Below are 22,423 nucleotides of genomic sequence, written 5' to 3' on the forward strand. Positions count from 1 at the left end.
TGAACTTTCTCATTTTATTATTTTAATTCACATAATGTTCTACACTTTGAAAACAAACAGAAAAAAGATGTTTCTATTTCTACTTTCAGAATTCAGAATTTGAAGATCAAGGTGATCAAGTTCACCTTCATTAAGAAGGCATTAATACTGTCCCTAGACATAGAGAGTAAATGAACTGTAAGAACTCCGATTCCACCTTTGCTTCTGACACGAGCAGATTTAGTTGCATTCCAGAACTACTTGAGAGTTTCTTTAAAACAGTGGTTTGTGTTTTAATTTCTTTGTCAGTGAATTGTTTTCCTTCCTGTGTCTGTTTATAGAATAAAACTAATAAATTTTGTTGCTGCTTTTTTTGTTACCTTTCTTTGTTACCTTCGTTACCTTAGTTTTATTGCATTCCATGACATGAAGACGTGAAACCATCAGGAGGAGGATTCTCAGTTCCATCCAGATCTCCAAAAAACTGTAAGTTAACATTAAAAGGTTCATTTACCATCTGGCCCCAGCATGTCTATATTATACCAGCATTTGGCTGCAAAGCTGAAGAGCTTTAATTAGAACCACTGAACACTACCCAACATCATAAGCAGGAAGCAAATTTTAATTACAAAATTTAACTTTTAAAAAAAAATTTTTTTTCTCAAGCACACTAATTTATAACCATCCAAAACTTTTTTCACCATCCTACATAAGAAGCCATTACTATACAGACCTTTACGTTCAGTCAAAACCACTAGTACTTTAGTTGGAAAAAAGCTAACGTTAAGAGCCTGAAGGACAGAATAACCCAGCTTTCATTTCCTTCTCCTACTGGTGGGATAAAAAAGACAAAAGACACTTTTGCTACCATATCAGTACCTCTTAAGCAGAGTCTAGTTAGATTTCTTGGGACATATTCAATAATTTTCAAGCATAGCCAACTTCGTTTGACTTTGTTAAAGCTTCCAGGCTTTATCTAGGCTCCCTAAATTTGCTATAATCCAGGCACTTCTCAACTCAGAACTAGACTGACAGCACTGATTTTTGATTATTATTTATAGTCTTTATTTTAGAAAAATGTGGAGACCTATTCATAACCCTTACAGGGAAGAGAGGCTTTGATTACAAAAGATTTTGAGGCCCAGCAGCCACAGGGAATAACTTCCGAGTATTTCTTGTAGTATTAATTTGTACTGCTGACTGCAGTAGTTCATTCTGCTGATAACTCCTTGTAAAAGGACAAACAATAAGAAAAGATTAGACTTTCAATGTACTTGATATATTTAATGATACTGAAGAACACAAGCTACCTGTTTTAAAAATATGTTTTACATGAAAAGAAAGAACATGAGCTTTACAACCTTTCCATAATATAGAAATTTCAGCTACATGGAGAAATAAATAACAAGAATCTCAAAACCAAGTTATTAACTTAATTAAAATAACACTGTAAAAAACCTACACATAATAAAATCAACTCTGTTAAGCTCGCATTAGGTAAAACAACAAACTTACAGAAAGTAAACATTGCTATATTAACCCTGTTAATCACCATGTCACTGTGTGCTGCCGTTGCTTGGTCTCCTCAAGGTTCCACTTTCAGCCAGGATCCTTATAACATTCGGAATATCAATCCCTTAGTTAAAGGCAAAAAAACAAACAAAACCAGAAAATAAGCCATTTTATTATAAAATTCATTTAAAACCAAAATTTCTATGGAAACATTTGGATGCTGAGGTGAGTTTGGGTCTTAAATGAAAAATGAAAAATACTGTAACTGTTAACAACCAGAATGTGCCTGGAAACTGTTAACTGTATATTGCTATGAACAGCTCTACTGATTCTCTTAAAGAGTCTGTCTTGCCCCTCTACCCCAGCTTTCAAAGATCTGCAGCTGTTAATCAGGAAACCACGACCAGAAATGTTTGATTTTATGACTGTAACAAAAAGCTAAAGTGTCCTCCTCTAAACCCAAGCAAAAAGGCCATGTTGCTTTGATGAAATCAATGCCCACGACTTCAGGAGCCTGAGAGGAGAAGTAGACAAAACATGGGGACTATTCAAGTGGCAATAGTAAACATTCAGCACCCATAACTAAATGCTAAGGGAAGAGTAAAAGCAGGACATTTGTGCCTGACACTTGGCGGGGTGTGGGAATACCATGTTCTCCTCACCTCATATTGTCTTCAGCTCAGGAAACTTTCTGGTGAAAGTCTGATAGGGTAAACTTTTCAACAGTTCTCTCCTCCAAACACTTGCCCAGTCTGGGCCAGACAGCGAAATCAAGGAAACATGTAACATTTTTGTATCCACAGTATCCTTTTGCTAGGAGTTCCATAGATCATCCACTTACTAGTGCAATAAGAACCATCTCTTCTTGTCCATGCTGGACTCCCACACTACTCCAAGTTTATATAGGAGAGAACAGAATCCTGTCTGTTGTCTCCATCCACTCATGATTTTACAAATCTCTGTTACAGTATGTTAGGCATCTCTTTACCAGGCCAAAAAGAGTCATAGCTTTCTATTGCATCTACTTATATGGAAGATATTCCCATATTTTATTGCTGTCTCTAAACCTTTTGCAGCATTGAAGTCCTTTATCTGAAATAAGGGAAACCCTTTGCCCTATGTCAGATACAGGTAAAGTATGAGTTTATGCAATAGTAATATGACTTCCCCCATCTTTATTTCCATTCTTTCCTTAATTCCCTGTATTCAACATATTCTTCTGACTGACAAGTTGCTACTTCCACTGATCTTATAAGGAGCTTTTGAAATTCTTCAGGTCAACCAACACTTTTAACTGGTTCAAATTAAACAAAATTTTGTCATCCAGACACTTATCCCTTTTTCCAGGTCATTTGTAAAAATACAAAACAGCACAGGTCCACGATTCCCTTCTGGAACCTCTTTTTATTGTAAAAGATAATTGCCCACTTGCTATCTCTTTATTATTTAAACAATACAAGGATTTTTCTCTTTCCCCACAGCCACTTAGTTCCCTTAAAAGCCTCTGATAAGAGTCAAAAGCTTCTTGGAATTCTAGACAGGCTAAGTGAACTGGATCACTTTTATTTGACTCCTTTGCTGACCCCTTTCAAACAACTCCAGAAAGACTGTAAGTAAGCTTTTCTTATCACAAAAACCATATTTACTCTGCAGCAACCACTCTAAGCAGATCACGTTTGTCCAGGTGTCCACTAATCCCTACCTTGTTTTTCTAAACAGTTTCTGTTCACCTGTCCAACAGAAGCTGACACTTTCAAAGATCACCTGGAACCCTGTACTGGCTTTGTCTGGAATGGAGTTAACTCTACTTCATAGCATGTCGTGCTGTGCTTTGGATTTGTGGCCAAAACAGTGTTGATAACATACCCCTACTTTGGCTATTGCAAAGGGTGCTTGTACAACATCAAGGTTTTCTTTCTTTCTCACTCTGAGTTGTGTGCGTACGTGCACACACGCCCCATGAGTGGTTATGGCACGGACTGCAGTCTCTCCAGTTCCTTCCACCCAGTGAGCACACCAGCTAAAGAATATCTTAGGTTTCCCTACAATGTACTCACCTTTAGTGTTCTTTTTTTAAACCTTTATGACTCTAAACGCACTCTGAGAAACTCAAAAATGTACATTGGAAACTTCTGAAGAAAGGGTATTAGTTGACTGAAGATATGGGAAGGTTTAATAGCAGAAACTTTTTAGAAACTTGTAAGCAAAAGAAAGACTACTTGTCTCTGATTCACTGTTACTTCGTTACTGTGCAAATACAATTCCTTCAAGAAGTGTAAAGTTTTTACCGTGAGTAAAAATTTCTTCGCTGTCGGTATTCACAAAACCAGGGTTTTCCCACTTATAGCACAGGCAAATGATTCTGTTTTTTTCTAATAACAATATGCTTGGTTTTAGTTTACTGTCTCTCACCATGCAAATATTACTATGTAAAAATGAGAAAAGAATTTTCAAAAAATTCAGCAATTATTGATGCCTTTACAGGAAGGCAATCATTTTGAATTATCATTCCTAAACTGGAACCTGCAAAAATTAAAGGGGGGGAAAAAAAAAGAAGTCTCTTCAGCCCTCCTTAATACCTCAAAGTTCTTTGACCCTTACTATTGCACAGAGCTAACAAAATATGTACATTTTTAAAAGTTATGTACATTTTTATATAAATTTTTCTGTGTGTTTGCATGTAAATTACCTCTGAAAGCTGGATTTGCTGCTGCTATTTTGTGTAGAGTAGCAGTAACTTCCTCAACATTCATATTTCTTACACTGTTCAAAAATTCAGTCATGACGTTGTTCTCATATGCTGCGTCTGAGGAGCCAGTTGAAAAGTTTTGGCGTTCATCTCCTCCATTTACTGATAAGGACTGCTTAGCTGATCTGCTGCTTGAATAGTCTTAAAGAAGAGAAATACTGTTTTTCAGTAAGAGAAGATTCTTTAGAGACTTCATTTTGTGTCTCTCTAAATAGGGCTTTTCAAAAGAAGCGTTTCCAGTCTGGCACAGCAGCATTGCTGGTAAGGTTCACATCTGACTGCTACATTTTCAAACAACCAAGAGTCAGGAATGCTTTCCATTTATGGAAAACCCTGGAGAAGCAAGGGTGGGGAGGTAGGTGAAAGCTATTTGTATTATGCTTACAAAAAGGGAATAAAAGTTTCAAATCTCATCTGTTGTAAGTCACTGTGATTTTTGTTATTACCATTGCATTAATTGAGGTTTTCAAAAGCCAAACTTCCTAGAAAAAAGAGAAAATTGACATCACACAGAAAAAAATCATACAAAGAACTTCACTAGTATCATGGGTATCTTGCCTTCCCAAGCATATGATTGTAATTCCTATGTTTGAGAAAAATAGCCATTTGTTTATATTAGAGGGAATTGACCTCAGAGGAATCCAGGATTCTTTGAAAAAATTAATCAGATTACCGAGGCCAAGTAGCTGCAGTATTCAGGTATTAAAGAGCATTATCCATCCTATACAACATAACTTTCTTTCCACTAGCCTATCAATTTGACTAGACCTGCAGTAAGCATCTTCTCCAACAAGAAGGGAAAGAAATATTGGGAGGGAAGGAAAAAAAAGCCAGAGAAACTTTGAAAATCTCCTTAGGAACAGTTGCTTCTGAACAGAAGAAAGTCAGAGTTGACACTAACTCAATTTCTCCCCAAATCCTACAGTTAAGTAGGATCAATGTTTTTTAATAGTCTTTCCTTTCTAATATTTGTAAAGATGGGAAAAAGCCCACCCCAAAACTATTAATTTATGTTACTTGACTCTGGCTTTATTCTGCCTTTAGGCTCTGCTTCTAGAGAAGCAGGAAAAAAAGGTTCATGTTATGCAAGGTTCAGTGTTAAGATCAAAGCACATTAAAGATTGCAAAGCTGACATTACCAGTGTCAGAGTCACTAACATCTGCTGAAGTCAGATCAGACTGTTCTGTGGAACATTCCAATGCTGCTTCTCCATTATATTCATCTTCTAAGTGGTCCTATGAGTTTGAAAAAAAAAAAAAAGTTTTCAGAATGTCATCTGGACAACCTCTTAAAATTATGAACTACTGAATTTTTTAATGATCACAAACCAAGGAAAAGACCAGTATTTCTGCTATCAAATCTGAAAAATCAAGTATTTCTCTGAAAATCATAGAGCTGATAATGGACTTCTGTGTATACACTGCCCATGGTATCTCTCTACATCAGAGAAAGCTCTGTATCAGGCAATGAAGTGATACTTACTGAGCCTAGTTCTCACTCTGTCAGGTCTAAAAAGATAGCATTTTATACTCAAAAGATTTAGTTAAAAAATTAACAGTTGAAAGATCACAGTTTAGAATACTAACAAGGCCTAATGTGGGAAAACATTTTGGTTTTCTACGACTAATGAGTTAAAAGTTACTTCAGCCAGAACTTGATTGTTTTGTAACATGTCAGCAGCCTCAAAGAAGTACTGGAAACACCTCCATACGTACCACCTATGTAAAGACAACTCAGTCAAAGATAATAGCAGAGAGGGGGAAAACTGGGTTTCTAATAGTGGAAGAAGAACTCCAAGAGAACGGTCCAAAGAGTAGGACCAAAAGTTGCATAAGAAGGAAAATTGATGTCAGTGATGCCTAAATATGTGGTGAATAAAGCGAAGGCTGGGAACAGAAACAGGATACAGAGCAAGACTGTCTTTCTCAGAGATGAGAAAAGCTTAAGTTAAAAGGGGAAAAAATAGCAGAAAAACCTAAATGTAAGGAAAAGCATGGGGAAACGAGACAAGATGATTTTTAGTTTCTATTAAAAACAAGAAAAGTGCAAGCACCTTTGAACAGAAATTAAGACTCCTCAACAGAAAAGCTAAAATTTTATACTATCATCACTACAAAAATTTGCATATTTAATAGACAAAACTTATAACACTGTCTCCACAGCAATTTTGTTTCACTGAACTATCTATAATAATAAAAATCATAATCACAGGAATAAAAAGTATAATCACAGGAATCTACAGATTTGTAGAAAAAAATTTTAAAAAAAAATCCACATTACTTTGTTTGATGCACTCTGCTGACGATATTCCACCAGGGCATCTGTAAGAGTCTGTGTAACTTTTAGGATAAATGAAGCGTCATCTTCATTCAGTATCTCAAAACTTTGCTAGGGGGAAAAAAAAAAGTAATAAACCAACATAAAATAGAACATTTCCCCTCTGAAAGACTGAAGGATCACAATTTACAAACAAACCTGCAGGAACCTCATTTTCATTATGTCTCTATCCTTCTGTCAGACATGGCTGAAATTGTAAAGCAAATACTGTTTTGATTTTCCATCCTATAAATTTGGGGCAGGGAAGTGGAATGAAAGAGAATCCTAACAGAAGGAAGCTGCAGCTACCCAATACAATCCTTTGAAGAGGAACAACCCAAGAATGCACCTGGAAATATATAGAAGATAATGCCTTTCTCTAAGTATTTTGATCTCTTCCCAAGATACCTACATACAAATGAATGTGTACACACTCCCTGAGGCAATATAGTCATAACCCATTTCTCTAGGAAGTAGCAAAAAGCCAGAACGCTATTGAATTTAAAATGCATGCTGCCTTGCCTTACACCAACCTTCTCCTTCCCCAAAAGCCTAAGGAAAAAGCAGTCTTGAAGCCATGAAGCTCTAGTAGGGGAGCACGTTCTAACACCAACAGCCCATGTGTCATCCTCTTTTCAGTTCTGCTGAAAACACTTGCACTGGGCATAATGTAACAGAACTCCAGGTCTGTCCTAACAATCCAGTCTTCTGCACACTCCAAACAATGGAAAAAAGTAATAAAAAACTAGCATTAAGTGTGTTATGTGACAGCATAATAGGTATTATGTTTTTAACACTAACAGTATTTATCTCTCCTGGTTTGCACGAGTCATATTTAATTAAAATCTTGTCAAAAGCTAGGTGGAAAAAGAAGATTAAATTTGAGCAATGATATCTTTGCTGAGGTAATACAAGAAATATGATTATTTTAATGTCAAATCTCAGCATACTATTTTAATAGTATGCTCAGCATACTGATTTTCACAATCAAAAAAGTATACAATAAGGATAATTCATAAATAACTTTTCACAGTTTGAAGAGCAAGTCCAAAAAAGTGTCTAAAAAGACTGCTTGCATCTTAGTGTATCCATCACGTAATAAACCTTTTGTATCCAATAGCAATAGAAACATACAATGCAGTGTATGACTGTAGGTGTTAATATTAAACAATTCCCAAAAAAACTTTCCAAAACAGAACATTGTTCCAATCACATTCCCAACAGTCCTTCTATTCTTGGAGGACAATCATACTAAGCAAGAAAATACCTCAAAACAAATGCAAGTTTTATTAACAAGGCTCACCCTTTACAACTAATAATTCCCCATAAAAAAGAGGAAGAAAGATTCTATGATAGTCAGTAGTGCCTAAATTACCATGCAGTAGCTCAGTCACAGCAACTACCAGTAAAGATTTTCGTAGTTTGTCACTGATGCTTTTACTAAAATCACCATTTCTGTATGCAAGACCTGAATGTTGTTGATACATCTAACAACTGGCAGCTGCTAGTTTTCCACTCTTATTGATTCTGTCACTGCTGTGACTGTGTACATAATACATACTTTCAACAACTGAACGGAATTCTGGGGTTCTGCCACTTACTTTACAGAGAGAGAGAATAGGCAGGTTTTTGTAGTTTTATGGCGTTTTGGGGTGGGGAGGGTTTGGCTTAAACATACAACTTGCACTTTATTTCTTAAAAATTGTTTTTTTCCTTTCTACATATTTCATATATTTATCTTCTTTCTGCTTCCTTCCATTATTGAATTACATCTTTCCAAATTCCTCAGTTGAAAATCATAGACCAGTTATGAAAAAAAAAAGGAGAAAAAAATTAAAAAAGCCATTCTACTTAAGCATGTAGTTAAGGAGTGAAATTAAGCTACAGTTGAGAAAAAATATATTAATTTTCATTAAAGCAAGTCATTCCTCTGACAGCAAACCAGTACTTTGGTAAAAACTATGTCTAGAAACTTGAGAATTAATAGATATATTAAAAATTCAGTCATTTTATTCTGAATCCTGCCTTCTGACAAAATATGTTGTTGGATTACCAGACTGCCTAAATTTTAGATTTAGTAGATAAGTGATATTTTTTTTATTTTTTTTTTCCCAAAAATTACATTGCAAGGTAAGATTTAGCACTCACCAAATAACTCAAAAGTTCTTCTTGGCTAGTGAATTCTTCAGGATTTGCTGTAAGTTCTTGCTGTTTAACATAAAAAAAAAGAAGCCCAGAGATCTATTATGTGCAGTAAATATAATTAAGCAGCGACAATTATGGTTACTCTAAAATTCTTGCTCTAATTGTTTGTGCTTATATGAAATGTATACATAGGTTTTCATAACAAAGTCAGAAAAGGCCTTGTTGTTAATAGTTTTGCCTCAACAACTTGTTAGATATTATTTATTGTCATAATTATTATTATTAATTTGAATAAGGAAGCACCACTGTCAATCATATATTAAAGTAATTATTTTCCCAACTATTTGAAAATTGAAGCAATCCATTAATAGAAAAATATTCACCTCAACTCCCTTGTTTTCTTCCTGCAATTGTTCATCGGTCTCACACCTTAAAATAGAATAAATAAAACAGTCAGTTGATTGATCCAGTAAAAATGTGTAGCCAGCCAATAACTGATAATCAGTTTAAATTCCTGATACACTACTACTACAGTAGTTCTAACACACTCTTAAAAGAAAGGTCACATATTATTTCCTTTGAGAAATCCCAGTGGTCCCAGATATCTTCATAAAAATTACTTATTAATTTTTGCTTTGGTTTTTTTTTTAGTGTGATTATCTAGCACATAAGTTTAAAAACCCAGAGTTAATAAAAAAGTTTGACATTGGTAGTAATAGCTGTAAGATTTTTGTACACATTGCAGAAAGACAAGGCTTCTAATTACAGTATGTTTTTTATCAGCACTTCACAAACTTGCCTTTTCAAATATTTGTCCATAAAAAGAAGTGTTTTACAATGTAGACCCAGAAATATTGAATAAATGTTACTAACCCATATTTATGCTGTTCTGCAATTACAACTACTATAGATACATTCCACCTATTTGTGAGCCCAGGAATCAGGTCTAAGGGTGGCTGGGTGTTTCTTAAATGAACCAAAAACTTATGACTGCCATGCCTAAGCTCTCCTCTTTCTTGAAACTTTACTTAGGAATAAAAGTGTAGTAAAAAAACAGATGAAAAAAAAATAATTTCCACCTTCAGATGACTGTTCAGAACTTCAAAGAAATAAGGAGTCATAGAAATTCTCAGACAGATATTGCAGAATCTCTAAGTGGAAGCATCATTTGACAGCTTGCTGTTGATGAGAATCTGATCTTATTCCTTTTAAGAAACTATATATTCAGTTCACATCTCTCAGTAGTCTCACAAAAATAAACAGTAAAGGAACAAGCTGAAATCCTAATTTAGTAACTAACTTCCAAATCAATCTTTCACCGAAACACCTGGCTGCTCATAGTTACCCAGGATCCATTTGAAACAGATTAAAAGAATAACATTGAGTGATTTTCCAAAGGATGCTGTTCTTAAAATTTAAAATACAGGACTGCACAATGAGCACCAGTATTGGGTAGAAATAGACAGCAGCATTTCCAGATGTGGATAGCTGAGCTTTTATGAGTTCCCTATGTTTAAAGTTTTCACAAACCAGTGTACTTTCCAGATTCAGAACTGTTAAACTTACTTGAAAGACAAATAAACAAAAGTACTCATAAACCTGGACCTGAACCTCATTTCAATTGATACTTTTCTGTAATGGTTACACCAGAAAGAGGCAAAAGTTCTTCAAAAATATATTTCAGGAACAACTTTTTACCGGGGAACAGTCAGCAAGACAAAGGCATTAGCCCTCCATGTCTGGGAGGGATATTACTGGTTTAAAGTTTAAAAAAAATCCAAGAGAACGTCTTTAAGAGCAAAACCAAAGACCTAATTGTCAGAACAGAAATCTTGTGTTTGGGTTGATGCACGTATATCCCTTATTGGACACTTTCCTGTGGTTCCTGCTGTTACACAGAGATGACTGATGTTGGACATGCCCTCCTCACACAAAGGCTGATAGTTCAAACTGAACTCACAATACTGTTATTAATAAGATGCTTACAAGCAGCAAGCACAGTTTCACCACTTTAGAACACAGTACTTCTAATTGTCCCTCCGTGAAACCCTTTGTAAAGATGAATCCCAGTTGTTACATCTACTGATACCCTTCCAAAATCCATTCATATACCACCCTAATTTTTCGACATAAACCCGTAACAGAGATGGTTTTAAACCGTGAGGAAACATTCTTTTTGAATGTTTTTGAGCAGCACATGATGATTATACCTTAAGGATAACACAATTAAATACAAAACCCAGTTGCATCCAGAGCAAAATGTGAGGTCACCTTACGTACACCAGGTTTTCTGTTGATGAGAGAAGTTTACAGCTGAGCACAATTTCAGAAGACAAGGATTTTACTTTTATGCAAATCCAGTGTACACAGTTATAATCTACAATATTTTACTTTACGTAAATTTAAAGGGGTTTGGAGGTGGTGGATTTTTTTGTTTCTTTTACCTTTCTGAGTTGTTGCCTTTGCTGCTTTCAATAGCCTTATTAGGTTTGACCTTCTCATCTGGTTTTGCTCGTTCTTTCTGACTTTTTTCCTTCTCCTCTTGAACATTATTTCCATTTAAAACAATAAAAACAGTATATTAAGTAATGTTTTCCTAATAATTTAATTTAAAAGTACTATTTGTTTAGAATATTTTTTTACAGATAGCATCAGTAAAACCTGAAGGTGGAAGTAAGGTATCTTGTGAAGAAATAAAATAAAAAACTGAACCTAAAATCAAAGATTTGGTTCAATCATGAAGAACAAATTTTTATTTCTGATCAGAAATGTTCTGAATGAGAGCAATTATAATGCAGTTAGACAAAATCCCAATCTCACTTTTGACATTAGGTCTACAACCAAGTAGCAACTTCTGATGTTTTTCAGTTATGTGGTGGTCACTGATTTTTATATTTAATTCTGGCTTTGATTTCAATACAATAAGGATTAGTCAAATATTTTAGATGTCATTCAAAAAAAAAAAAAAAAAGAAAAAAGAGAAAATCTATCCAATCTATTTCCTTTCTATTCTTCTTGTGCTCTAAACAGTGTGGCATGCAGCTGTTCCTATTTTTTTTCTTGACATCGAAAAACAGCTTATATGCCCAAAAAGAGTCTGTGCCCACCCTCCAAAAACATGCATAGTAAAATTTGGTAATTGCGAATCTTGTCTTGTTTCTGTTCCAAAGTATCCAGCAATGTTAAGAAAAACAGGACTCTCTTCTTTGCAACCACTGGGATTATTCTTTCCTCTGCCACAGACCCCAAGCCCATCCGCACACTGTGCAAATTCACCTTCTATAACTCAACAGTGGAAGTTATAAATAGGCACATACACAGTAAATAATTAATGCACTGGTGAAAGTTAGAAAAAAACATAATAAAAAAATAATTTTTCCTCTTACCTTGAATAGATTCTGGCAGTTTCCCATCTGTATTTTTACTATCTGCTTTATCTGCATTACTAAGCGACGCATCCACATGCTGAACTTTAGCTTTTGAAGGGCTGTTATCTGCATTAGAATCTAAACAAACATGCTTGAAATGTAACATAATGGACATTATCTTGATAGAGGAGGGTTCTAAAACTGCACCTCAATTTCAACTAGCTCCGTTTCTGTGCAATGGTAGTTACAAACACAAAGAATAATTTTATAAGCATTATTATGTGACAGCATATTAAATACGAACTACAAACTAGTAACAAAGTTTTAAATATTTTATACATGCACTCATTTCTTAAACTGTGTAAAGTTTATAAATGCACAGTCACATGCAAAATTAGACATATCACCCAACAGGTTACAGTCAAGAAATGTAGTTTGAACAGGACTCAACCTATTTCAAACCACTTTCCTAGATTCGAAATTGCTATTTTTCCTCTTCAGAGTATGACACTGCTAATCTAAATCATCTCAGTACTTCTACTGAGCTATTTTAAGATACTATCTACATACTAATATATCTTAAAATTAAGTACATTAGTTTAATTCAAATCTTTATTTTTCAGCCAGGTCTAAGAATGAGGGTCTTGTAGCAAGTTTTAGCCATTTCCTAAAGTGGCATGCAACCGTACTGTCTGTCCATCCTTGTACTACAATGAGTTTTAAAAGATTAAAATTAGTGGGGAACTCTCGCAGGCACCAAATTCCTACAGTTTTGTGAGTATCAATGGCTGGTATAAAAACTGAAAGTTTTCTTCCACAGCTTTAAATGACATCTATAGCTATGCCTTAAGAATTCTGTGTGGCTTTTTGTATTGCAAATTAAATACACATATAGAGCTCCAACCTGTTCCTTTTGCCCAATTCACCAAAATGCTGCTGAGTAGCTGGCAGTAGAGACTACATTAGTTACCAGACAAAAAGAAATCATAGGTAAAGGACCCTGGGAAATGAGGGAGACTGGAATGGAAAAATGGAGAGAGAACAAAACCACGTAAAACAGGTCTCTCCAGTTATGGGGACAATGAAAGAACTTCTTCATCCATCAGATTTTCAATGTAAACTGTCCAAAATGCAGCTCAGAACAATTCCTGACCAAATATTTCAAATTTTCCTTAAATCAAGCCGATTTAGATCAAAGGAGTTTACCCAAACTAGAAATGGACAATTTACATCCCACTCAGCACACTTACATTCTTGCCATCTCTTCCTCATTGTTGGAGCATCTGTAACAACCTAAAAATAAAACCCATTTATGTTAGTTATTCTGTGGATTCTTATTCCATCAGTATTCCATCAGACTTAATTTTTTTTAAAGAATATATAACCAGTACTGTAAAACACATATGTGTAAATTCCTTAATGGATATTCTAAAAAGCAGAAAGTTAGTTACCCTAACACTTGTTTACCACAATTAAATTTCTGTTGGATCTCAAAAAAAAAATAAATTAAAAAAAATCAATCAGCTGGTTTCAGAAGATACAGCAGTAAAATTAAACCAAGTTATATGTGCTCTGTTTAAAAGTTCCTTAAATCAAGAATGAAACTACCAAGAGAAGCAGAAAGGTCTACAAAATATAGATGGAACTGATTGTTTCTATATCCATGGGCAAAAATCTCAAGTAAAAGAAACAGTCTTCAGTCAAAAAGAAATTTAAATAGGTCAAATGAAAAAGTTGCTGCCAATAGTCAGTTTTGGGTTTCTTTGTATGCAGAAGTTAAAAATGAAAGATATGCAGACAGAACAGATTTGATAATCTGAAATCTTTCCCTTCCACAGCATTCGTTCTTGGCTTGATCTTCCAATACTGCTGTACTTGCTTTTCTTCAAAAATGAGTAGGATGAGTGCAAGCTCTCATCTTTGAGCCTAGGCCTGATAGTATCACCCTGAAAGAAACACGTGCCTCTTTTCAGATGGGCAGGACACAGCCAGCTTTAACACAGGAACCTTGTGAACTCCACTTTGAAAAGAGACACCTATGCACATTAAGTAGCATTAGCAACTGATCTAGTCAAGAAATGCTGCTTATCAAGCAGGATGCTGACAGACGTTGAAGGTGATGGAGAAAACAAATTTAATGCATACCATAAAGAACACTGAGCACCTCAATAAGCTTGTCACGAATCAGTGGTAAGGAACACCTCAAGAGCAACTTTGCCTATTACAAATACTACTGTGGTGTAAATATAAACAGAGAGCAATACGAAAATATCTTCACATAAACATGCTTCCAAGGTCGCAGCTCCCCAAGAACTGAAGTTTACGGTGCTCCTGATATCCCATGGCACTGCTTATAATCTCCTATCAACCTGCAAGTTCCCATACTTGCCTCTCTACTATCAGAAATTTTACCTGGCTCCCCAGAAAATTGCCCCGAGGTGCTAACAAAGCAGAAACTGATCGAGAAGAATCATAAAGGTAGTTTCCAAGCAACAGTAAGGAAGGTTATTTTACACACACACAGAGCTGAGAATTGATTAAATATTAGTATAGGTATTTTTCGTTATTTGTGCACTCTAGAGTCCTACTTCTATAAACTCAGGTAGCATAAGTATTATTTCAAACGAGAAATACTTATGATGGTAGTGTTCAATGGGAAATTGTATCCAGAATAATCCTGGAGGAATTACTAAAATTACTAAAAGCAACTGTAATAAAGGTTAAAATGGCAAGATTTTCCTACCATCCAAAGCAAATCTGCCCACTGTAACAGATATTACCTTGTTTATTAAATATGAAGCTTCAGAGAAATGTACCTTTATTTGTTTTCTTCCTTCTTTCTTCTCAATTGTTAATGCAACTTGCCTAACTTTCCTGTTCAGTTCAGAGCCTTTACCCTTAACTTCATCAGATTCTGCTATCTCAGGATAATGTTGTTTCTAGAAAATAAGGAAACACAAATCCTTAAATCACATAACTCCTTCCAAACCTAGCACAGTTAATACTCATGGGAGATAAATCAGCTTATACATATACATAGCAAAACTTATTAAAATGATTATGCATAGAATCACAGAATAATTTAGGGGCCTGAAGCCAAATCTTCAGCTCAGAACAGGGTTGGCACTAATGGCTGAACTGCTTGCACGGGACTTTGTCCACTTGGGTGTTAAAAACCTTTGCAGAGATTCCCCCATCCCTCTGTACAACCCGCTCCAGGGCTTGACTGCCCTCACAGTGAAAAACCTCCATATGTCCAGTAGGAAAATCCCATTAGAATTTATTTTCCTGCCAAGCAGCTCCATAAAAAGTCTGGTTCTTCCTTCTTAAAAACCTCCCCTGAGGTACTGGAGGGCCCTGACACTTTTTCTTCTCCAGCCTGAATGAAGCCAATTACCTTAACTTCTCATAGCACAAGTGTGCTTCAGCCCCCTGACCATCTTGGCAGCTCTCCAATGGACTTGTTCAATTTCATCAACAGCTTTCTGTCTGCAGTAGCACAAAACTGGACACAATATTCTGGATATGGCCTAGCAAGTATCAAGGAGAGGGAAATAACCCTTCTTTTGATCTACTGGCTATACCCTTGCTTAGCTTAGCTTAGCTTGCTGTTACCCTTCATTTATGCCAAGGTACACTACTTATTTTCAGCTTGTTATCCACCAGGACCCCCAGCTCCTTTTCAGCAGAGCAAATTCCAGTCATTTAGTCTCCTGCCTTTTCCACTGCCTAGGGTTAATCGATCTCAGGTGCACAACTTAAAAGTTATCCTTGTTGAATTATTATACTTTTATAGTATTAACGAATATAGCAGAGATGCAGTTAACAAGCATAAGATTCAGAGTTGCAGGAAACAGTTCATAGTAAACAAGAAATACAATAGCTGAGAACATCAAAATTCAGCATGTACCTCTGAATTAATGACCAGAAACAACATGATACTTATGAAAGACATCACTGCAGATTCATCACGGCACACCTAATAACTTTAGCTCTAAAACTGCCTCAAAATGCTATACAAACTCAGCTCTCTATGACTTTAAGATATGTGGGATGTAATACCAACTTCGAGCAACTTTTATTGGAAAGTATCAAGATGCCTTTCAGAATATTGCTTTCTCAGTTTTGGTTGAAGCCCATCCTAAACAAATATATTCCAGTAAACATTTAAAGACTGGACAACCTCATTTCTGTAAACATGCTGAAAAGAATAGTGTGTTTAAACACTTATAGGCTGATGTGAACCTTGAGAGCTTTGCAAATTGTCATAAAACAGGCAACAGCACTCACATGGCTTGTCCAGCCTCAAAACTGAGAAGACAAGTTGGGTTTTTCCCCTTGATTTCAAGTCACAGCCTGTACCTAATATGTATCATATTTATAATTATGTTCCTTTTAAAGCATCTGAAAGTTGGATCAGTTTCTTCATTGATCCCTTTCTTTTAGATGATACAAAAACAGGTCAAAAACCTACTTCTAGTCAATTTTAACTATAGATTTCATTATTGGCATTACTGGTAAACCAAAACAGAATAAACTAAAAACTCACTGTCAAGCAATGGACAGGCATGCACATTATTGGTGAGAAGAATTTTAAGTCTATTTATTATAATTGGGACAGTTGCAGTACAAACACAAACATTTTCACAAAACATAACATCTTGTGGGGGTTTTTTTGGTGTGTTTTTTTTTTTTTTTTTTATCAAAACATGACCAGCAAATTCTCCCCTTAAATCATTTCATTAAAGCAAACAAAAAGAACTTACCAGGTATGCCAGTCTATGCTTGGAACCACAAACATGCATGAACATGTTATTCAGTCCGGTCTTACAGCAGCACAGTTGACATTCATAGAGGAAAGGAAAATTGTCTTTTGATCGGTACTCAATTATATAATTAAGCCCTGGATTAATTAAAAAAAAAAAAAAAAAAAAAAAAAAAAAAAAAAAAAAAAAAAAAAAAAAAAAAAAAAAACAAAAAAACAAAAAACAACTTAGGAAATAAATCATTGGTGCTAGTTCCAAAATAGACATTAAAGGAAAGGATTACTCAGTGTAACCATAATGAGCTTTTATTACACATTACCTGATTTTACATTTTAAAAACTAATCCATACTCCTTAAAGGTAAACATCATACAAGCAAACAACTACAGTATTAAAAGCCCTCACCAAGTGCAGGTTCTGAATCTTTACATGTATTAAGCTGTTCTTCCAATGTCTGTCCATGAAACCTCTCTGGTTCAGTTTGCACTGTAAGAAATTCACATTCAAGTGAATCCCTGCTCAGACATGGTCCCACATCACAAATTAAGTTTAGTTAGTTATTATAAAACATTATCCCCCCCAATCCTATTTTCACTCGTTTTAGACCATTAAGTTTGCAAATATTGTTTTAAGTATTATTACAAAATATTACTGAAAATGGAAAGTACAATGAACAGAAACTAATAATTCCCAATGACCTGCTAAGGTCTAGACACCATTTGTAATATTGTACCTCAATATTTTTTATTTCTTCCTTTTTTTCTTTCTTTTTTTTTTGGTGGGGGGAGGGGAGTGAGCATTAAATGTTCTTACCATAATCAGGAAGTTTTACAGGTGTTTTCACTTGCTCCCCAGAGCCACTGGCTGTTTTAACTAAAAAAAAAAAAAAAAAACAAACAAAAAAACAACAAAAACCCTCAAAACCAAACCAAACCAACAAACAATAACAAAAAAAAAAACACCCCAGAAATGGAAATAAAATTGTTAGTACAAAATCCAATTTGGTATGATAGCAGATTTTTTTTAGAGAAAACTGTCTGAGCTTTTGTTGACATGAGAAAACTAAGCTATGTTTAGTTTTGAATGTGCTATGAGATATTTTTTTGGCAAAAGATGGACAAAAAACATTCACAACAAACAATAACAAAGTTATTTAGTTTTAGGCAATTCAACAAAGCAGGCAAAGAGGAAGACCAATCAAATTCAGTGTCTCTAAACATTTCAGGGCATCTAATAATTTCAGGGCATTAATTTCAGCAGCATCCAGCTGCCAAATATTTAATCACTTAAATTTCCTTTATGTCCAAACAAAAATTCCCAGATTGGGTAGGTGCAATGACTACGTATAACTTGGCAGTGACTTTCAAGCCAAATTCTAGGAGCAGTTCACTGCAGAAACCTGTAAATACATTTTGGTCCATCAGGAAACTGAAGCAGAAAAACAATTGTGAACATAGTTAGACCTCCATTCCTTCTGAAATTAGACCAGTTCATAACGACCCAGGGAAGGTTTAATGATATCTTAAACCTATTAAAAGGACTATGCTTTAACTAATTAAGATATTTTAAGTAATCTAAGATATTTTTGATAATCTCTTTTAAAAATAAATATGAAGTATATACATTTCTACATGCGCTAAGAAATATAATTTTAAAAAATATATTTTAAATATTGAAGGTGTCTAAGGTCTTGAATTCCTTAAGGTTTCTCAAAACTTTAATGTGGGTGATTTTTAGTATTGTAGCTAGTGCTTATTAATCAATTTTGCATACCTCTTGCTCATATTATTGATTGATTTACGTAGTATTAGACAGTTACGTCTTTAAAGAACACAAGACTTTTCTGTCTTAAAGCACAATCTTGAGAAAGTCTTTTTCTCATTTGTTTCATAAACAATTACATTGGGACAGGGAGAAAGACGCCGATACAGAACACAGCAGGAAGTAAAAAATCTTGCACTTACCAATGCCATGAGCTTTCAATGCTTCTTCTACCTAAGTTACCAAGTTATCAACCAACAATGAAGAAAGATACTTAAGATTTAAAAAACAACAATGCAAGGCTTTTATTATTTATAAAATAACTTAGATTAACACCAGCACCCTAGACTATCTAAGGTGAACAGAAATTTGAAAAAGATAAATGCCCTTTTTTTCTGAGATTGTTTATTATTTAAGTAATTCTGTTCTGTATTTATTAACAGCCACATATTCTCATGTATTGTCTTCACTAGACACAAAGTTGTAACATTTTCTGACAGAACTAATGTACTGTCAGTAGAACCAAGTTCTACTTTATTGCAGTAAACAAGATAGTAAAGCAGCAAAACTAGTTAAATATCTGAAACTACATGTTTTACGACTACATTAAAAACTAGAATTCAAACCCATATTCTTTGCTAAATAAATCTGTAAAATCTGACAAAAGGTTCATTCAAAAACTGATCTTACCGTCTTGTGTTTGAATCCAAGGAAGTGAGTCTGCAAGTTTAGTGCAGAAGCACACCAGATTTTGCAAATCTAGATCAAAGAGAAGTATTTCTAGCATTGCACAAAAACAAAAAGAAATAGAATACCACTGATACCAAAACAGATCTACTGTCAGTACATGTAAGTTCCACAAAAGTACTATTCCTCCAAAAACAAACTAAAACAGCCTCTCAGAACTTTTCTTTATGAGCCTCCAAGACAGCAGAATGAAGAGGAATCTCCACATCACATAAAAATTTCAGATGTCTTCAGAACTCTGCAGCTATCTCATAACATTTTCTCTGTGTGGATAAGACATATCTAAGATCTTCCTCATGCACTCTTAAACAAGTCTGAGCCAGAGGCACAGCATAATTGTCACAAGCCAGTACACCTGTCTAAGATGAGCCAGTTCGCAGTGTTGCATCCAAATTAACACAGTTAGTCTGATCTTTTTGGGGTCTGCTTCACTCAGGTAGCTTTCCACATAGCTGGTTTATGCCTGGGCCAGTTCAAAACAGGAGCAGACTATGTTTAAATTCATGTGAATGAACAACGGCAGTCCAAATTACTTTCTTCTCCTCTGAAAAACCCAAGATGCTTAAAACCAATAGCAATAAATCTGCCAACCAGAGAAATTAGGATTTTTTTTTTTCTGAACAGGAGCTTCAGTTTAATCTTCCACTTTAAAAAGAATGCCTTTATTTAGAAATATAATATTATTAAAATTATTCATTTTAATAAGTTGGTTCTTAACACACATCCAAGTCAAAGACAGTAAAATAACTTCAATTCTAGAGCTATTTATCAATTTTCCTCAAGAGAAAAAAACAAAAGCAAAACCAAAAACGTTCATACTTGGTTTAGTACAACTTTGTTCCACCAAAATTATTTTGTATTAGTTACAATTTTCAATAAGAAATACTTACATTGCAGTAGTAAGGGTTTACTTGCTTCTTTATCTCAGTTTCAGGGTCCATATTCAGTCTTTAGATAATAAAAAAAGTCTGGGAAAATTGCAGAAAGATTGCAAACTATTGTTTTAGCTTCACAAAATCATTTTTATTTTTTGTTCCGCCTATCTAAGGAATTCGTGCCTCGCCTTCAGTTACGCTCAGCCCTTAAATCTCCAGGCTAACGATCCTATTTTTAACTTGGGAGCAAAAGTACAGCGCGGAAAGAAACAATTGTTCTCCAAGAGTTTCCCTCGGGAAACATAAAAGTCGCCAGAAGATTACGCACACAGCCCTGAAACAGAACTAATCTGGACCATTTAGAGCTTCCCCTTTCTTTCCTGGGATAGAACTGCGCGCATGGGCTGGGACAGATGACACACACAGAGGGAAGAGCCAGCACGGAGCGCCCGGAGCGTGTCCCTGGCACAGGGGGGGACACGGCGGGCTTTGGGAAGAGACGCACGGTCCCACCCGGGCCGCGGGGGGGAGGGAGGAAAGGAGAAAGGGAAGGAGAAAGAGAGGAGAGAGGGACGGCCGAAGCTCCAAACCCCACGCGAAGAGAGGCTCCAGGCAGGAGCGTGTCCTTCCCGGCACTTCCAGCCCCGCCGGGGAGGACGTGGGCACCTGCTCCCGCATGGAGCCGGGGACACCCGGCTCACGGCGGCGGCCCGGGAGCGGGGGGTACCCGGAGGAGCCGAGGCAGCCGGCGCTCCCCTCCGCCGCACCGGCGCCTGCCCGCCGGCCGCCCGGCCGGGGGATGACTCCTCGCCGCTGCCCCGGCTCTCCGCGGGCAGGAGCCGCGTCACGGCGGGCGCGGGAGCCCCGCGGTGGCGGGGCAGGGACCGCCGCGGTGCCGGGCGCCGGGATCTCCGCGCCGGCGGGCGGGGACGGGGCGCGGCGGAGGAGCGGCCGCGGTTGCCCCGGCGCGCTGCCCGCGGCCGCCGCTGGGGGCGCTCCCGCGCAGGCCCAGCGTCGCAGCGCCGGGCGCTGTCGGAGGTAAAGCCCGAGCTGGGTCCGCGGCCGCCGCACCGGGGCGGGGAACCCATCCTGCCCCCCCGCCGGAGCGGAGCGGGATGGGCGTGCGGGATGGAGACGGGGATGCGGGATGGGGACGCCGCGCTAGGGACGTGCGTCCCGGCAGCTCCGCCCGCGCCCGGTGCAGGCGGGGCTGCCCTCCCGCTTCCCGGCGGCCGCTTCCCGGGTGTTCGCGCGCCGCTCCCCACAACGCGCACACGGACACGCGGACTTGCACACCCCGCGCCCGCCTCCCCGCAGCGCCGCCGCACCTGCAGGCTCGGGGATCCCCCGGGATGTGTCTCCCCGTGCGGGAGAGGCGGCGTGTCCCGCCGGGAGAGGCCGGTGCCGCGCCGCCCGCGCTGCGGCGGGGCGGGAATCCAGCGCGGGGTTTGCGGGGAGCTGGAGGGAGCGGTGGCGGCGACCTGCGGGCGGGGAGGTGAGGGAGGCGGGGAAGGAGGGACGGATGGGAGGGAGGGAGCCGGGAGAGGCGCTTTGTTAGGCGGAGGGAGCGAGCGGGGCCGCAGGGTGGGGTGTTCCCCGCCGCCGGCGCCGGTCCCCGCGGGCGCGGGGTGACAGCAGCGCCCGCCGCGGATGCGCTCGGATCCCGCCGCAGCCTCCGCGCCCGCCCTGGGTGGAGCGGCCGCCTTTGTGGAGCCAGGACCTGCTCTCCTTTCTCCTTCCAGCAGAAGAGGAGCTAGCGTGGAGATTAAAAAAAAAAAACAAACCAAACCAAAAAAACAAACCAAAACCACCAAAAATCCACAAGGCTCGAATTAATGTTTGAGAAGTTCGGGTTCGGGAGAGTCTGGTAGGATTCCTATATTATGCGTATTTTTGATGGATTTCAGGCAGTCGTTTGGAATAACAACCTGCGTCCATTACCTTGCGTGCACAAAGTGCTTTGGATGTCCTCCATAGGTAGCGGGATGACCCGCATGAAATCTGTCTCTGTGTATATATAGTCTAATATCCTATTTTTTTAAAAAATACATTTCCGTGTATTGGTATATAAAATTCGACAAGATAAATTTAGGCAAAGTACTGTGATTTTATACTAATAGATAGTTTTGCTCGTTTGCCGGATGATCCATGATAACTCTTCGTTTGTATTAAAACAGGGGTGGGGGGGTGGGGGGAGGGTTAGCA

At 37.6% G+C, this 22,423-nt stretch overlaps 2 protein-coding genes across 9 annotated transcripts in view; one reads left to right on the forward strand and one right to left on the reverse strand.

The window, feature by feature from the left end:
- Positions 1-21,697, reverse strand: LOC126648301 (uncharacterized). 6 transcript variants are annotated; one of them, XM_050331114.1, is made up of 17 exons: positions 20,234-20,929; positions 19,287-19,355; positions 18,800-18,830; positions 17,649-17,708; positions 17,241-17,321; positions 16,837-16,973; positions 14,887-15,009; positions 13,321-13,363; positions 12,089-12,208; positions 11,147-11,261; positions 9,086-9,131; positions 8,706-8,768; positions 6,522-6,629; positions 5,380-5,476; positions 4,181-4,381; positions 1,532-1,615; positions 1-463 (listed from the first exon to the last, which is right to left on the reverse strand). In XM_050331114.1, exons 1-16 carry the CDS (start codon positions 20,282-20,284, stop codon positions 1,536-1,538), a joined length of 1,425 nt encoding a protein of 474 aa, XP_050187071.1. In that variant the 5' UTR covers positions 20,285-20,929; the 3' UTR covers positions 1-463; positions 1,532-1,535. The 6 variants fall into 6 exon arrangements, with proteins under 6 accessions (XP_050187071.1, XP_050187056.1, XP_050187062.1 ...); XM_050331099.1 differs by having other exon boundaries at positions 1,495-1,615; positions 20,234-20,928; XM_050331105.1 differs by lacking the exon at positions 1-463 and adding an exon at positions 477-1,207 and having other exon boundaries at positions 1,495-1,615; positions 20,234-20,928.
- Positions 21,207-22,423, forward strand: part of MSANTD3 (Myb/SANT DNA binding domain containing 3) — a 10,194-nt gene continuing 8,977 nt past the window's right edge. The window contains exon 1 of one of the 3 annotated variants that reach the window (XM_050331153.1): positions 21,207-21,256. The gene's annotated coding sequence lies outside the window, so the exon portion shown is untranslated. Of the gene's footprint in view, positions 21,257-21,573; positions 21,714-21,787; positions 22,086-22,423 lie in introns of those variants that run through there. The other 2 variants (XM_050331160.1, XM_050331146.1) reach the window with 2 other exon arrangements.

This window comes from Myiozetetes cayanensis, unplaced genomic scaffold (genome assembly GCF_022539395.1).
Source record: "Myiozetetes cayanensis isolate MyiCay16 unplaced genomic scaffold, myiCay2020 scf1, whole genome shotgun sequence".
Classification (NCBI taxonomy): domain Eukaryota; kingdom Metazoa; phylum Chordata; class Aves; order Passeriformes; family Tyrannidae; genus Myiozetetes; species Myiozetetes cayanensis.

Coding starts and splice junctions, on each gene's coding strand:
- LOC126648301 (XM_050331114.1), bottom strand. CDS start 20,284: ATGGACCCTGAAACTGAGATAAAGAAGCAAGTAAACCCTTACTACTGC. Junction 11,262..12,088: donor ACTGCCAGAATCTATTCAAG/GTAAGAGGAAAA, acceptor TTATTGTTTTAA/ATGGAAATAATGTTCAAGAG. Junction 1,616..4,180: donor AGCAAATCCAGCTTTCAGAG/GTAATTTACATG, acceptor CCTTTAACTAAG/GGATTGATATTCCGAATGTT.